This window comes from Mesocricetus auratus, unplaced genomic scaffold (assembly GCF_017639785.1).
Source record: "Mesocricetus auratus isolate SY011 unplaced genomic scaffold, BCM_Maur_2.0 Super-Scaffold_100028, whole genome shotgun sequence".
NCBI classification, from domain to species: domain Eukaryota; kingdom Metazoa; phylum Chordata; class Mammalia; order Rodentia; family Cricetidae; genus Mesocricetus; species Mesocricetus auratus.
Genome location: NW_024429209.1, coordinates 2,527,436 through 2,543,566, shown reverse-complemented (window position 1 = coordinate 2,543,566; position 16,131 = coordinate 2,527,436). Strand labels below are relative to the sequence as shown.

At 37.3% G+C, this 16,131-nt stretch overlaps 1 protein-coding gene and 1 non-coding gene across 13 annotated transcripts in view; both read left to right on the top strand.

Annotated features, from left to right (window-relative positions):
• Rbm39 (RNA binding motif protein 39) overlaps positions 1–14,422 on the top strand; it is a 33,161-nt gene extending 18,739 nt beyond the window's left edge. For 9 of the 12 annotated variants that reach the window (XM_040733000.1, XM_040732993.1, XM_040732992.1 and 6 more), the window contains 8 exons: positions 21–86; positions 2,861–3,065; positions 3,506–3,583; positions 8,712–8,762; positions 11,723–11,804; positions 13,123–13,228; positions 13,321–13,399; positions 13,486–14,422. In XM_040733000.1, coding sequence (XP_040588934.1) covers positions 21–86; positions 2,861–3,065; positions 3,506–3,583; positions 8,712–8,762; positions 11,723–11,804; positions 13,123–13,228; positions 13,321–13,399; positions 13,486–13,586 — 768 coding nt within the window. In that variant the 3' untranslated portion in view covers positions 13,587–14,422. The remainder of the gene's footprint in view (positions 1–20; positions 87–2,860; positions 3,066–3,505; positions 3,584–8,711; positions 8,763–11,722; positions 11,805–13,122; positions 13,229–13,320; positions 13,400–13,485) is intronic. The other 3 variants (XM_040733003.1, XM_040732997.1, XM_040732996.1) reach the window with 1 other exon arrangement.
• Positions 4,430–4,573, top strand: LOC121134629. Its single transcript, XR_005871721.1, has one exon. It is a non-coding gene; the product is annotated as a small nucleolar RNA SNORA48 (small nucleolar RNA).
• Positions 14,423–16,131: the final 1,709 nt, after the last annotated feature.

Sequence of the window (16,131 nt, the reverse complement as noted above, 5' to 3'; positions counted from 1 at the left end):
TTTATGCCTTTAAATTTTAGATTGAAAGTATTCAGCTCATGATGGATAGTGAAACAGGCCGGTCTAAGGGATACGGATTCATTACAGTAAGTAGTTCTCTTACATAATAAACAATATTTGAACTGTGTATGGGTTGGGGAAAAAAGAGTAGTTAGTATTTTCTCAAGTGATTCATTTTGTTTTGTGCATTTGCTTGCTGGTGCACATAGAGTTTAGCAGAGTCAGATCCACCCAAGGTTTATTTATTTGTTGATTTTTGACAACTGGCCTCTCAGTGTAACCGTGGCAACTGGAATACTTCAAGTAGGCCAGGCTGGCCTCAAAATAAGATGGCTTGATCTGCCTCCTAAGTCCTGGGGTTAAAGGCACAAACTAACAAAATGCCAAATTCCTATGTATATTCTTAATGGTTAATGTGAAGAGCTGTGATCTTACTACTTGAGCTTCTAGTCATAGAATTTAGCCATAAGGTCACACCTGCCATTTTTAAAATTTTCATGTCTTACAGCAAAATCTGTGAATGCCTTAGCAAGTTATTGGTGATATTGTCTTAACTATGGTGTCTAGTTGCTGTTTTTTGTGTTGATGAATTGGCAACTTGAATATTGTGATTTTCTTGATCTTGCCTTGATAAGCTGCTACACCCTTATTTGAGCACCAAAATAGGTTCTCAAATAAGCTACACTAGTGTTTTACCCCCCTGGGCTGTTGTTTTGTTTTTGTTTCTTGGTAATTTCAGTACACAATTAAAATCCTGTAATTGATGGCAGGCGTGGTGGTACACACCTTTAATCCTAGTAGTTTGGAGACAGAGGCAGGCCTATCTGGACAGCAAAGCGAGTTTCAGGATAGCCAGGGCTGCTGTTACACAGAAAAGAAGCCCCCCCTTTTTTTGAGATGTATGTTGTTACCATCAAATCTTAGCCGTGGCATAGATACCTTTCTCAAAAAACAAAGTGCCATGATTGGCAACAACCGGTTTTTTTTTAAAAGATGTATTTATTTATTATGAATACAACATCCTGCCTCCATGTATGCCTGCATGCCAGAAGAGGGTACCAGATCTCATTATGGATGGTTGTGAGCCACCATGTGGTTGCTGGGAATTGAACTCAGGACCTCTGGAAGAGCAGTTGGTGCTCTTAACCTCTGAGCCATCTCTCCAGCCCAACAACTGGTTTTTTATTCCACCCTTTTTTTGTGTGTGTGTGAACACACACTACATGTGTACAGGTGCTTGGGGATATAAAAGAGGGTATCTGATCACCTTGAGTTGTGATTATAGGTGTTTTTAAGCAACTATGGATGCTGGCAGCTGGACTTAATGTACTCTGGAAGAGACCTCCTGGAAAGAGAAAGGATCCTGGTTGTTTGTTTTTTGGTGTTTTTGTTTTCATTTTTAATTAATTTATTTGAGACAGGATTTCTCTATTGGCTGGGTTCCTGTCCTGGAACTCAACCTGTTTAGACCAACCAGATCTGCCTGCCTCTGCCTCCCAAGTACTGGGAGTAAAGGCATGCTCCACCAATGCACAGCTGTTTGTTTGTTTTTTAATCGTTTTCCAGGCTGGACTTAGACTCACTGTTCAGGTTGCCTTTGCCTCCCAAATATTGGGATTAAAGGTGAGCACCATCACTGCCTGGCAAGATCCTGTTTCAATTTTAGAAAGAGGTAAAGAAAAATGAGAAGGTGATGATGTTCTACTAAAATTGTACACAGGACTATATGATACAATCTTCACAGCCATAATACTTAGCTGGAACAGCCACATCAGAGATTTTTACAATCACTTGGACGATTGCTTTAAAGATCATCTCTGATCACTAACCAAACCAATCTCTTAGGGTATTTTGGGTGTTGCCTGTGCAGCCCATTTGGAATAGCAGGAACATTTCACACACCAGCTATGTTTAGGAAGATCACTTAGTGAAATTCACATGAATAAGCTGGCGTACATTTACATTGTGATGTGCAGACTACACAGTCAAATATTCATTGACTTTGTGATTTTATTTCAAGCATTTTCTTATTAAAATGTATCTATGCTGTCTCATGAAGTAAATTCACTGTGCTGAATGATGATAAAGACTTGTATACCCAGGAGAGGGCTGTTTTGTACCATTGAGCAGCAAGATATCGTCCACACTGATTTAAGAATTAAAAGCAAAAAATTAAAAAAGAGGTAAAGGACGTTGAAAAATCTGGAGACTAAAGGAGAGATGTGAAGGAAAACACCTTTGGTAGATTTGTTTCTTGGGGTGATCATGAAACAAATTTTTTCTAGGTGCCTATCACTCTGTTTCAGTCTGGCAACTTAAGCAGATTCACCTACAAAACTAAATAGGGATCTTGGCGTTTTGGCACACACATTGAATTCCAGCAATTGTGGGGCTAAGGGAGGGAGGAGTTTCAAGCCAGCTTGATCTACATAGTAAGTTCTAGGTCTATACATATGTAAGGACACCTTGTCTGAAAATTAAGAATTTGTCTTAAAAAACCCCTTTTCTTAAGCTGTCTTGCATTTTTGTTTGTAAAATTTGTGGTCAGATTTTACATGTACACTATATTTTTATATACTTATTGTTGTTTCTCATTAGTGTAAAAGACTTAATGAAGTTACTATATTGGTGACTCAAGAGATGGTACAGTGGATAACAGTATACTAACTGCTCTTCCAGAGGACCTAGGTTCATCTCCAAGCACCCATTTGGCAGATCACAACTGTCTGTAACTCCGAGAACTGACACCCTCACACATAGCATGCATGTAGGCAAAACATGAATGCACTTGAAGGCATTGTTGTGTCTGTAGTGATAAATACAAATTAATCAATTGTATAATTTGTGTTTTCTATTCTAGTTTTCTGACTCAGAATGTGCCAAAAAAGCTTTGGAACAGCTTAATGGATTTGAACTAGCTGGGAGGCCAATGAAAGTTGGTCATGTTACTGAACGAACCGATGCTTCTAGTGCTAGTTCGTTTTTGGACAGTGATGAACTAGAAAGAACTGGAATTGACTTGGGAACAACTGGTCGTCTTCAATTAATGGCAAGACTTGCAGAGGGTAAGTTTTCAATGGTATTACTGATATATGAATTTAGTGTTGAAAAAGAAAGGTAATGTGCAAACTACAAAGTATACAGATTGTCTTCTTTTGGAGTTCCTATTTATTTGTAGAAGTACATTGTAATTTTTTAAAATGTTTATCTATTTTATCCATCTACACATAGTGCCTACATGCCAGAAGAGGAGAGCATCAGATCTCATTATAGATGGTTGCGAGGGTATATTCATGACACAACATGGGGTAGAGGTCAGAGTACCACTCAAGGGAATAATGGTAGGAAATGTTGATTAATTTGCAGGTAATCAGCCTTGGTATAGTAGATTTTAATCCCGAACCATTGTGCTGATGCCTATGAGTTGAGTACCCGGTGTTATTCCCAAAATTTTGTTTCTCTGCTAATTAACGTCATAAGAACTTTAAGACTTACTCTTTTACAGGTACAGGTTTGCAGATTCCACCAGCAGCACAGCAAGCTTTACAAATGAGTGGCTCTTTGGCATTTGGTGCTGTGGCAGGTAGGAATTGAATCTTTTCTAATTGTGGTCATTTGTTTTCACCTAATTCGAAAACATGCCAAATTTTTTGCATTTCAAAGGACTAACTGAGAATTCAATTCATTAAGTACTTCTAGCAAGTGCCCTGTAGGTCTATGGAATCATCTCAAGTTTTAGTTTTAATTCTTACTATTAATGTTTAGGAAAAGTCCAGTGTTAGTTAAAATTAACTTTTCCTTTGTTGCATTAACAGTAATACTTGGAAAGCTACCTTTTTAGGTTTTTTTGTCTGTTTGCTTTTCATGTTGCTGTGATTAAATGCACTGAGAAGAGCAACTTAGGAGAGGAAAAGCTTTTTTGTGTGTTTATGCTCACAAGCGCATAACAACTCCAGTACTGGCACATCTATGTCTTCTTATATTTGGCAGCACAGGTACACAAGATGTGCAGACGTGTGCATGGAGGCAAAAGTTGTATGCAAACAAATTTATTGAATTCTAAAATGAAATTGACATTGTCCTACATCTATGACCTTGGGGTAATACTTGTTTTTTGATATGTCTTAGAACTATATGATACTTTTGCTAGGTATGATCATAAGGACTCTAACAACTTTGGAAAAAAATTCAGACGGCATTACCATGATTTCCAGGCCAACCTATTCTGCAGTGTCAGACCCTGTTTTTAAACACAGATGTTTAGAAATTATAATAGTAATTTCTTCTAGAAAGTAAGACCATGTTCAATTTTAGATTAGTGGTAATCTTAATATGAAAACAGACCTGAATACTTGATTACTGAATCTGCTTATATATAAAGCTATCTAAAACATACATTTTTATATTGCTATTAAGAAGTAGGGTTGAACTCCCTAGCAGTGGGCAAAGAGACACCTTGGTGAGTGGTGGTGTTCTTATATCAGTCAGGGGCAAAGCAAAAAGTAGCCCTTTGTTCACCCTGGCTTGATGCCTGATTTGGTGGCCAAAGCTGTTTCATGCCTACGGTACATTTAAAAAACAAACCGGGCGATGGTGCCTGGTCTACAGAGTGAGTTCCAGGACAGCCTCCAAAGCCACAGAAAAAAACAAAAAATTAAATGAAATATAAACAAAAACAAAAAAAAGAAAAGTAGGTGCAAGGGCTTGGTGGGGGTGATACATGTCTGTAATCCCAACACATGAGAGGTGTAGGCAGTGGGATCTCTGTAAATTAGAGGCCAGCCTGCTCTACAAACCTAATTGTAGGACAACCTGAGTTGTTCCACATAAGAATCCGCCTGTCTTGAAAAACAACCAAAACAAATGAGGGTGAGGCTTGAGATTGATTGATCTTCAGTTTAAAAGCATGTACTGCTCTTTCAAAGTACCTTAGTTAAATTCCCAGCACCTACATTTAAATCTCTATCCAGTCCCTACCCACATTACCTTTGCAGGTACCTGCAGATATCTACAACAGAATGGACGTAAACACATACTTAAGAAATGAAGTTAGTGATCTTTGTTTTCATATTTTAACACATTTAAAAGCAAGAAAGAACTTATTTTTAAAATGAAACTGTCCTAATTTTCAATCTTACGGTGCAACTTATAATTTCTGAAGACAATGCCAATGTAATTAATTATGAAGAGGTAAAAGTTATCATTGAGGCGTTTCTGTAAGTACTATTTTGAAAGCTCTCACAAGTTTCTGTTACCTTTGTTTTCCTTTTGAATTTTAAAACCTTAGCTGTTAAGGTTTGTTTTACAGTCAATTAATAGTCATACCAAGCAGCTTTACGTAATTGACGTGAACTAAATTCAGAAATTTCCTAGAGTATGGGATGTTAAGATGAATTTAACTCTGAGTATACATTCACATTGACATCAACACAGATGATAATAATTCTTTAGAAAAATAATAAAGCACGACAATGCTGGCACATTCCTGTAATGCCAGCCCTTGGTAGGCAGAGACAGGTGGATGTTAGTTCCTGTCCAACTGTGTACAGAATGAGCTCCAGGTCAGGCGCCAAAGCTATACAGAGAAACCCTGTCTCAAAAAAAAAACCTAAACCAAAACAACAACCAAAAAAGCCAGTTGGCCAAATGTGGCAGTGCACAACAAAACCTAGTAATTTGGAGGTGAAACCAGCATGGTTTATGTTTTGAGCTCTTGGCTATCAGGGACTTTGTAGAATTTCTATCACCAAAAATAAGCAAGTATTGTTTTTTTCCCCCCAAAGACAGGGTTTGTTTTGTTTTGGAGGCTGTCCTGGAACTCACTCTGTAGACAGGCTGGCCTTGGACTCAGAGATCTGCCTGCCTCTGCCTCCTGAGTGCTGTGATTAAAGGCGTGTGCCACCAACTCCAAGCAAAAATAAGCAAAGATTTAACTTGAAAATTGTTCCATTTGTTACTTCCCTTCTTTCAAGGTCAAATTTTCATTTGAAAATAAAAATGCTCAATTAAGTTGTGGGTTTTTCACTAGAGCAGGGGTTTTTTACCTTATTGCTATGGCCTTTTTTACAGTTATTCATGTTGTGTTGACCCATATAATTTTGTGTTTCCTACTTCATAACTGATTTTGCTGTTACGAATCGTAAGGTAAATAAGTACATTTCCTGATAGGCTTAGGTGACCCTGTGAAAAGGTGGTTCAACCCTGCCATGGTTTCTCAACATGCAGGCTGTGGACATAGGAAAAGTTTGGCAAGGCCTTCTCACTCTCCTACAACAATGAGTTCCAGGACAACCTGTGGTGTAGCATGCTATCTCCTGAATAAGATGTCTATTATTAACCCTCACGATGATTTATTGTGGTTATTGTTAGCAAAATTGTTAGATGTAGGTGCTTCATGGTGGCATAAGAGGATTGGCTACTCTATGTACCCACCTGATGGCTCACAGTTAACTATATATAACTCCTATTCCAGGAGAAATGATAACTTCTCACCCCAGAATCAGTAGGAATACCCATGTTACACAGACATACATCCAGGCAAAAATTCTCAGACACATTTAAAGAGATTCACTTTGGGAGCAGGTATCTTTTTGTTTTAGTTTCATTTATTTGCTTGAGGCTAGATAATTTATTTCTCTGTGTGGATATCTGAGCCATTTTACCTGTGTTGCTCTGTCCTTCCACCATACATGCATGATTCAGAGATCCAACTGTAGGCAGTCAGGGTTGCCTCCTTCTCATATATATATAAAAGCATTCTATCCAGATTGTCATTATTGACACAGGGCCTCAGTCTTGCTCTGTATCACAGAGCCTTGTCCCACACAGTTTTATTTTGAGGTACAGCAGGCCTTTAGAGTCTTGTGTATACAGCCCAGTTTGTCATTAAAGTACCTTATGCAGCTTTTGCTAAAGATTTATTATGTGTACGGGGTTTTTCCTATATGTGACTTGCAGGCCGGAAGATGGTACCAAATCATATTCAAGGTGGTGGTGAGCCACCATGTGGTTCCTTGCTCTTAACTGCTGAGTCATCACTCCAGCCCTGCCTTGAACTTAATTCTGCCTTTCCATAGTGCTGAGATTTAAGGACTGTTCCATCATCCTTAGATAATACAACTGTTCTAATGTTCTTTGTGTAACAAGGTGCCTTGTTTCCTAATGTATTAGAAGTAGCTAAAGTTTTTGTGTTGTTGTTCTTGTTCATTTGTTTTTCATGATGGGGTTTCTCTGTAGTATTGGAGCCTTTCATGACAGTTGCTCTGTAGAGTCGCTGGGATTAAAGGTGTGTAATACCACCACCTGACTCCAAAGTTGTTTATAATTGGCATTGGTATTTAATAACGTCAGCCTTTGATGGATACATTTTACCTATTAGGTGAGGAAGAGAGTTTGTCTTTAAAAGTTACTGACAGTGGCTCTATATTAATATCTTCAAGTTCATTTAGTATACATACATTCCTTCATCACTGCTAATGCCAGTTTTTAATCCCTGGGGCCCAGATCTTTTAACCCAACAAATGTGGGGTTAAGATTTAATTATGTATTTTTTATTCTGTTGTTTTTATTAGCTATGGTAGCTTTGCAGAAATACACAAGTTTGTTTTGTTGCTTGAAACAAGGTTTCACTGTGATGTAGCCCTGGCAGTTCTGAAATACGCTAGTAGATCACACTGACCTGTTGCTGGTGGCTCCAGCTATTAACTGCTTGAATTTGGGTCTCAGCTCATACAGACTTGCCATGGCAGATGGCAGATTTGTTGAACATGCATTCCTGGGTAGAAACAATAATTTTTTTCATAGTAGGTCTGAGAATGAACTTTAATCAAATTGATAACCTGTGCTTTAAGTCGTTAGCAATTTGAAATTTCTTTTGTTTTCTATAATTTTTCATTTTTTTAAAGCAGGGTTTCTCTGGCTTTGGAGGTTGTCCTGGAACTAGCTAGCTCTTGTAGACCAAGCTGGTCTCGAACTCACAGAGATCCTCCTGCCTCTTCCTACTGAGTGCTAGGATTTTAGGCATGTACCACCAACACTTTTTTTTTTTGGCAAGTTGAAATTTTTTGAGTTATTAAAACAAGGATTTTCTGTGGCTTTCGAGGATGTCCGGGACCTAGCTCTTGTAGATCAGGGTGGTCTCTAACTCACAGAGAGTGCTGGGATTAAAGGCATGTGCCCCTCCGGCTTCTGTGTATAATTTCCACATTGTTGCAATGCTATCTTTCTCAGTTAATGCTAAATTGGGAAATTAGAGAACATAGTCCTAGCTTACTTATGTGTGTGGTTGTTAACTCTTATCATTTTAGCATAACCTTCTGATATACTTGATGCTGATTACCATTAATGAAAATAAACCTTATTTTCTAAGTACTTGGAATTGAATTCTCAATCAGGGTTTTTCACATATTTTCTGACTGGTGTGCTTCCCTTTCCCCATTTCCCATTATTCCTGGCTGTGGTATCATAATCCAACACATGTATGATAGGGAAGGATGTACTAGGAATAGGAGGAAAGGTGAATAATTTTCTAGAATGACAGGCAACAAAAGGCCCCAAAGCCTTCTCAATGAGGAATGGGGAAGGAGGTTTGCTGCCAAGTTTTGCTAAGTTTATTCTAATAAACCCTGCTGTTGAAGTCCTCTTTTATTAATACTTTCCTGACATTTACCCTGTTAGTTGAGGCTCTTCATTGTTCCTGCACTGAGCTGTAGAATTCTCTTTTGTTATAGATTTGCAAACACGACTTTCCCAACAGACCGAAGGTGAGTTACTTATTTTTCATTCACTTCTTTTGTCTTTGAAATACAATTAAATGTACAAAGATAGAATTTGTTTTAATGGTTTTTGGATGAATTTTTTCAGTGTAATATAAACTAGATAAAGTTCTTCATGCAGTTAATTTACAAAGAAGTTAAAATTTGTTTGTTTCTGTTTTGGATTGTTTGGATTTTTCATCCTTATGCTGTAGTTGCTTAACCTCTGGTAAATGACTGGCCTTGCATGCTAGCACTCTTTCTTTGACATTTAAAAAATGTCTTGTATTTCTTTCATGCTTTTATCCAGGTATAAGGTTTACTTAGAAGAAATTTGAGTACTCTGAATAGTTTCACAGACCAGATTTGGAACATGGGATATATGGCACATAAGTTTACTTATGTTTAGAGTCATGTGGTCTAGATGTTTAATGCTTTTATACTGATTGGTTACTAGTATATGGTATTAAGCCATGAATGGGGCTATAAATTTTTCTAAATTACATGCATTTTGAAATGATGGCAAGTAGGCAATGATTTCATGAAATCCACCTCATATGGGGTGGGCACTTTAGTGTCCTGTTCAGTACCACATTTAGAGTAACATGATTATTGATTATTAATAATAATAAGGATTATGTGTGAAAATTATCTTGTTATATTTTGAATGAGGTTTAAATATATTTTAATTTCCTTCAAGCAAATGCAACATTTGTAATTACTGTTTTTATGATTAAAATTTTCTCTAATGAAAGTTAGATTTCTTTATGCTTCTGCATGCTGCATAGCTTAAGCCAGAGTGATCCTTTCTCAATTTGCTTCATCTGCAGAACTCATAATCATTCAATAGTTCCCTTCAGTTTTCTTGAAGCTTTCTAGTTATGCATACTTGGCATTTTTATTTATTTTTTGGGAGACAGTGTTTCACAGTATAGCTCTGTCTTAAAACTATGTATATAGGATAGGTTGGTCTGAAAGTCAGAGATCTGTTTGACTTTGCCTCTTAGAGCCTGGAATCTTTAATTGTACAATGGGTTGATGTTTTCTTTTTGTTTTGGTACTTTGTGTTTTGAGACAGGGTTTCTCTCTTTAACAGCCCTTGCTTTCCTGGAGCTCAACCAGGAAAGATTTCTCTTTTTTTTTTGGTTTTTCGAGACAGGCTTTCTCTGTAGCTTTGGAGGCTGTCCTGGAACTCACTTTGTAGGCCAGGCTGGCCTCGAACTCATAGAGATCCGCCTGCCTCTGCCTCCCAAGTGCTGGGATTAAAGGCGTGTGCCACCAACGCCCGGCTGTTCTTAGATTTCTAAGTAGCTAGCTGGGAATTAGTAGCTTTTAGCCTATGGCATGTAATATTTGTTCACAAAAGGAAATATAAAGAAATTTTTTGAAAGGAAATGACAGTTTTTTCTTTAAAGGATTAATGAAGGAAAAGCACTTTTTAAAACCAGAAAGAACAAAATTACCATAATAATTTTTATGTAATATTTCATGTATAGGTGTAAAAGTTTTGTTCAGTGCAATTTGTGTGGTACTTCATTAGGTGATCATTTATTTCCGTTATCTCAATTTCTTAATGCATTATTTTATTCTTAGCTTTTGTTGTTATGCATTGGATTGGGATATGGTCAGATATATGATTACGGTGAGTTCTGTAACTGGTGCTATAATTAATATTTTTGGTACCTCTGTGAAAACTTGATAGAGACAAGACGCTGTCTCAACAGAAAACCAAACCTAAAGAATGCCAATCTTGGAAAACACCTAACTTGGAAAAAGTGTTTAACTACAGCCATGTATGCTTTAATGTTACACTGTTACTTTAAGTACTACATTGTCCATTATGTTCAAATTATAATAGTCATGCGGTAGATATGCTCTTCTTTTTGGTCTGTTTTCCTGAAAATCAATTAAATTAAAATGTTTGTTAATGACATTTTTTGCTTAGACACACTTTTCTTTAAAAATGCTAATAATAATAATAATAATAATGTTCATCATTCAAAAGAAAATAGTTGGACCAGAGAGATTGCTCCCTGATTTAGATGCAGGTTTGGTTCCTAGAATCCACATGGTAGTTTATAGCACTATGAAGAAAATATCAGGGTATGTGACTTACCTTTCTGGCCTTTGAGGTCAGCACATACCTGTCTTATGCATGCATGCAGGGAAAACACTCATGCATTTTAGATGAAAATATAAATCTTCCCGTTTTAGTTGAGATGACGGATCTGGGATGTCTATTTTATATTTTTTATTTAGTACTTTTCCAAAAATTCCTATCATTTCAGAATAAGATCAAACTTTTTAATCTTTTTTCTTTCTGGAATGATTTGTACTGAGGTTTGTTTTGCTGTAATTTAATAGAGTTAGACTGCATATCTGTTCTCAATCTCTTCTTAGTTTGAGAAAGGGTCTCTCTGTGTAGTCCTGGCTATCCCACAGTTTGCATTTGTAGCCCAGGATACCTAGAACTCTGAAGTGCTGGGATTAAATTTGTCCACCTCTATATCTTGTTTCAAACACTTTTTGTTTGTTTTCTTAGAGAACAGTATTTCATATATTGCAGTCTAGCCTAGAATTTGGTAATGCTAAACTGGGTGACTTTGAACTTCTCCTCCTCCTGCCTCTACCTTCCTCAGGCTGAGATGATAGATGTGCCCAGTTTATGTCAAACCAAGAGCTTCATGCCTGCTAGACAAGCATTCTGACAACTAAGCCGCAAACTTTTGTCTGTGTCTGCACTGCTTTTCCTGTTCATTCACTAAAGAACTCTTGAGTATTTATGCATTGTGTTACCTATTACAAGTTAATCTTATAAGCATAACTTACAAGGTTAACTTTTGTGTTACTGTCGAATGATGAGCAACTATTAAAGAAGGTGATTGTAGAATGTCTCCTCCACAGTAAGATAGGGTTGGTTTTTGGTTTTGGTTAATTACCAGAATCTAATTTTTCTTCTTCTTTTTTAGCCTCAGCTTTAGCTGCAGCTGCATCTGTTCAACCACTTGCAACACAATGTTTTCAACTTTCTAACATGTTTAACCCTCAAACGTAAGTATGTTTACAGTTGGGAAATTTCCCATTTTGAATATTTTGTAATTGAAAAGGCATTATAGTGAATAGTTGACTCTTTTACTCAGTTTATATATTATTAGGAAGGCTGAAATTTAAAGCTGTAGTAATTAGTAAAATTTGTATGTATGGCCTTTCAACACTCATTTGTGTAATTGTATTCTTTTTGTTTAAAATTATTTTATGAGTATGTTATGTACCACACTTTTGCCAAGGAAGGTCAGCAGAGGGCATCAGATCCATTGCAACTGTTTATTTATATGTGTGTTGGTGTTTTACCTGTATGTGTGTCAAGTGTGAGGGTATTAGATTCCCTGTCATTGGAGTTAAAGACAATTTTGAACTGATCTGTGGGTGCTAGGGTTTGAATCCTGGTCCTTTGGAAGAGCACCTAGTGTTCTTAAGTGCTGAGCCATTTTTGTAGCCCTCCTTTGGAACCGTCTTTAAGGATGGTTGTGTAGTGGGAACTGAACCTGGGTCTTCTGTAAGAACAGGAAGTACTCTTAACTGCTGGGTTATCCCCTTCATCCCATTTACTAGTAGTATGTTATATTCTTTTCCTGTCCTGGCCATGAATGTGAACCATTTTTGCTGTTAATGAAAATTACCAGTCCTCTCTTACCTGATAATATCTCAGTCAGTATTCAAGGATGGCCTTGAGATATCCTTCAGTCATGAATCTATATAGACTATTTCCTTGTGATCACTATACTTTGTTTGCCTTTGTATACTACCTTTTAGTTTTGGTCTTTTGTTTTTCTTTGTAGCCCAGCATGTTTTGTAACCCAGGGTGACTTTAAACTCAAAAGAACTACTAACTTTTACTCCCAAGTGCTGAGATTAAAGGCCTGTGCCACCATTGCCTGGCTTGAAATTTCTTTTATCAATCAAATGTTGGGAAATAATTTTTATCAATTTATAGTGTGCGGGTTCTAAAGTTCCACCTTTGTTTTATTTTTTTCAGGACCGTCCACTTTGGTGTTTTTGTTTTTTGGTTCTTTGAGATAAAATGCCTTTGGCTGGGACCTGTGGCTGGGTTGTGTCCTATGTGTTGTATGGCCACCACGTTGAAGGAAAAAAAATCCATCTGTCTCAATTAGCATCATGAAAGGGAATCCTCAACCAGTCCTTTTTTTTAAGATTTATTTATTATTAACACAACATCTTGCTGTTATATCTTAGAGTGAGAGAGGGAATGGACTCCCTCCTATATGACAGGTCAACATACGTGGCCATAAGCCCACAATGTACTTACGCACTCTATTTGAATATAATTTTATTTTGTGCTTTCTTACAGAGAAGAAGAAGTTGGATGGGATACAGAGATTAAAGATGATGTTATTGAAGAATGTAATAAACATGGAGGAGTTATTCATATTTATGTTGACAAAAATTCAGCTCAGGTATTTTAATTTTTTCTTTTTTGTTTTTATATTTGAGAGTCTGGTCAATGAACTTGTTTTTAATTATGATTTTTTTCTTTATATACTTTTAGGGCAACGTGTATGTGAAGTGCCCATCTATTGCTGCAGCTATTGCTGCTGTCAATGCATTGCATGGCAGGTGGTTTGCTGGTGAGTGGCTGCTACAAAGGTTTTATGTTGAACACCTATTGATTAAATAAAGATGACTCACTCAACTTTTTTCTTTTTGTTAACAGGTAAAATGATAACAGCAGCATATGTACCTCTTCCAACATACCACAACCTCTTTCCTGATTCTATGACAGCAACACAACTACTGGTTCCAAGTAGACGATGAAGGAAGATATAGTCCCTTATGTATATAGCTTTTTTTTCTTGAGAATTCATCTTGAGTTATCTTTTATTTAGATAAAAATAAAAGGCAAGGGTCTACTGTCATTTGTATACAACTCCTGTTATCTTGAAAAATAAAAATGTTAACAGGAATGCAGTGTGCTCATTCTCCCTAACTAGCAAATCCTACTTTATGCAAAGCTGTTTGCTTGTTCTGCCGTTTTAAATGTCCATGTAGAAAATTACATTAAGGATCTATAGAATAGCTTTAGAGGAACAAATGTCATTTCTGTATAAAGGCAGACAGGTAATGTTTTAATGTTTCAGAAGCCTAACTTTTTACATAGCATTTACAGTTCACATTCATTCATGTATTTGGCTCATGGTTCAGCAAAGGTTTCTGGAATATACATTGTATGAAAAGTCTAGGCAGCTAATAGGCTGTTTAGCATCTTACCTTGATCAATTTGGCAAGAAGGGGATTTCAAAATTATATTTCTTGATGGTAACTTTTCAATTAATGTATCTGTAAAAGTTTCTTTGTAAATACTGTGTGTTTTAGTGTGTCTTGAGTTTCCAAACAAAATGATCCCTGCATTTCTTGAAGATGGTTGTAACAGTTTGAGCAAAGAAGTCTGGGCAAGATATAGGAAATGCAGAAATAGGTTTTGTCTGGTTGCATATAATCTTTGCTCTTTTTAAGCTCTGTGAGCTCTGAAATATATTTTTGGGTTACTTCAGTGTGTTTGACAAGACAGCTTGATATTTCTATCAAACAAATGACTTTCATATTGCAACAATCTTTGTAAGAACCACTCAAATAAAATTCTCTGAAAAAGGCCACAAGAAAAATTTTCGTTTTTCAAATGTTTATGTTAGTAACTGGAGCATAGACTGTCCATGGTTGTTTTTTCTTTTGATTTCAAATTACTGTCTCAGCATTATAGTTTAGGCTTACCACAAATTGAAGATGTGTACACTTCTCTGGATTGTTGAAAGGATGTGTGTCAAGGCATACAGGCTAGGATTATTTTGTATTTGCATTTACAACCTAGGTATGTCCCCTGGTTCTAACAAGCTCCCGCTTGTTTCTCGGAATTTGATGGCCAAATTGTTTTGAAGTGTCCATTCTGAGTGACTTCCAATAGGTCCTTAACTGTACTTGCATCCAAGCTATAGTTGCTAAGCCTTCTTTTTCTTTACCATATGCCTCAAAAACATTTTAAAACAGATTTTATCTCTAGTACATTTGTAAAAGCAGCATTAGCAAATTGTGTTATACCAGTCCATCTATGTTCACTGACAGAAACATTTTTTTTTTTACTAGACAGGGTTTCTCTCTATTGTTTTGGAGGCTGTCGGTCCAGCCTGGCCTCGAACTCATTATATATATCCACCTGCCTCTGCCTCCCCAGTGCTGGGATTAAAGGCGTGCGCCACCACCACTCTGCCAGAAACCTTTTGTATGTGGCCTCATGGACCTGGGCACATTCAGGAGCCCAAGCTGGAGTCCTTTATCTTGGTTTGAACATTGGTCTTTGGTTGGCAGCCTCCAACTCTAAGCTATGTAGAACAATGAAACTCAGGATGCTGATTTTAGGGGGGGGGGTCGCCGGGCCATGGGGGGGTTCCCTTGGCATCTTGAACTTCACAAAAGCTTTGATATCCTATGCACTCACGGTATATGCATTGTTTGTCTACATCTTGTTTATTGGCAAAGGGCATGTTCCTCTGGAACTTGTGGTCAACCACTTATTGTTTTTTGTTGTTTTTTTTTTGTTTTTTTGAGACAGGGTTTCTCTGTATTGTTTTGGAGGCTGTCCTGGAGCTCACTCTGTAGACCAGGCTGGCCTCGGACTCACAGAGATCCACCTGCCTCTGCCTCCCGAGTGCTGGGATTAAAGGCGTGCGCCACCAACGCCCAGTTAACCCCTCGTATTGTAATTGGGTTTCTTCATGCCATTTCTGGGCTATTTTCAGGCCTGCTAATGTGTGATTCTTGGGGTTGGCCACCTCTGAACTGTAACCACTGGTTCCTGAAGTGATTGGAAGAGAGCGTTAGTGTTGGGTTTTTATTTGCTAATTAGCCACATTCTGATCAAAATTTATTTGAAGGATTATCTACATTTATTCTAATGTTAATGCTGGGTAGAAAGTCCTCTGATAAGATACAGGCCTTTGAGAAAACTGGCCTTTTCTACTTTTTAATATCAGATAAATCATTCTATCTGAAGCTAGGAAGACAATCTCAGGATATCCTAATCAAGTTTCTCTGTATTGCTTTGGAGCCTGTTCTGGAACTCAGGTCTGTAAACCAGACTGGCCTCTTAATACAGAGATACACCTGCCTCTGCTTACCAAGTGTTGGGATTAAAGGCACGTACCGTCATCTGTCCTGAACTCAAATGTTTTTTTTTTTTTAATGTTGTAGAACAGGTCTATCTACTATTGGCTGGCTCCATCTTCATTGTACTGGGACTAAATGTGTATGTCAACAAGCTAGCATGTATTCATGGTGTATAATTTGTGTGTCTGGTGTCTGCACAGGT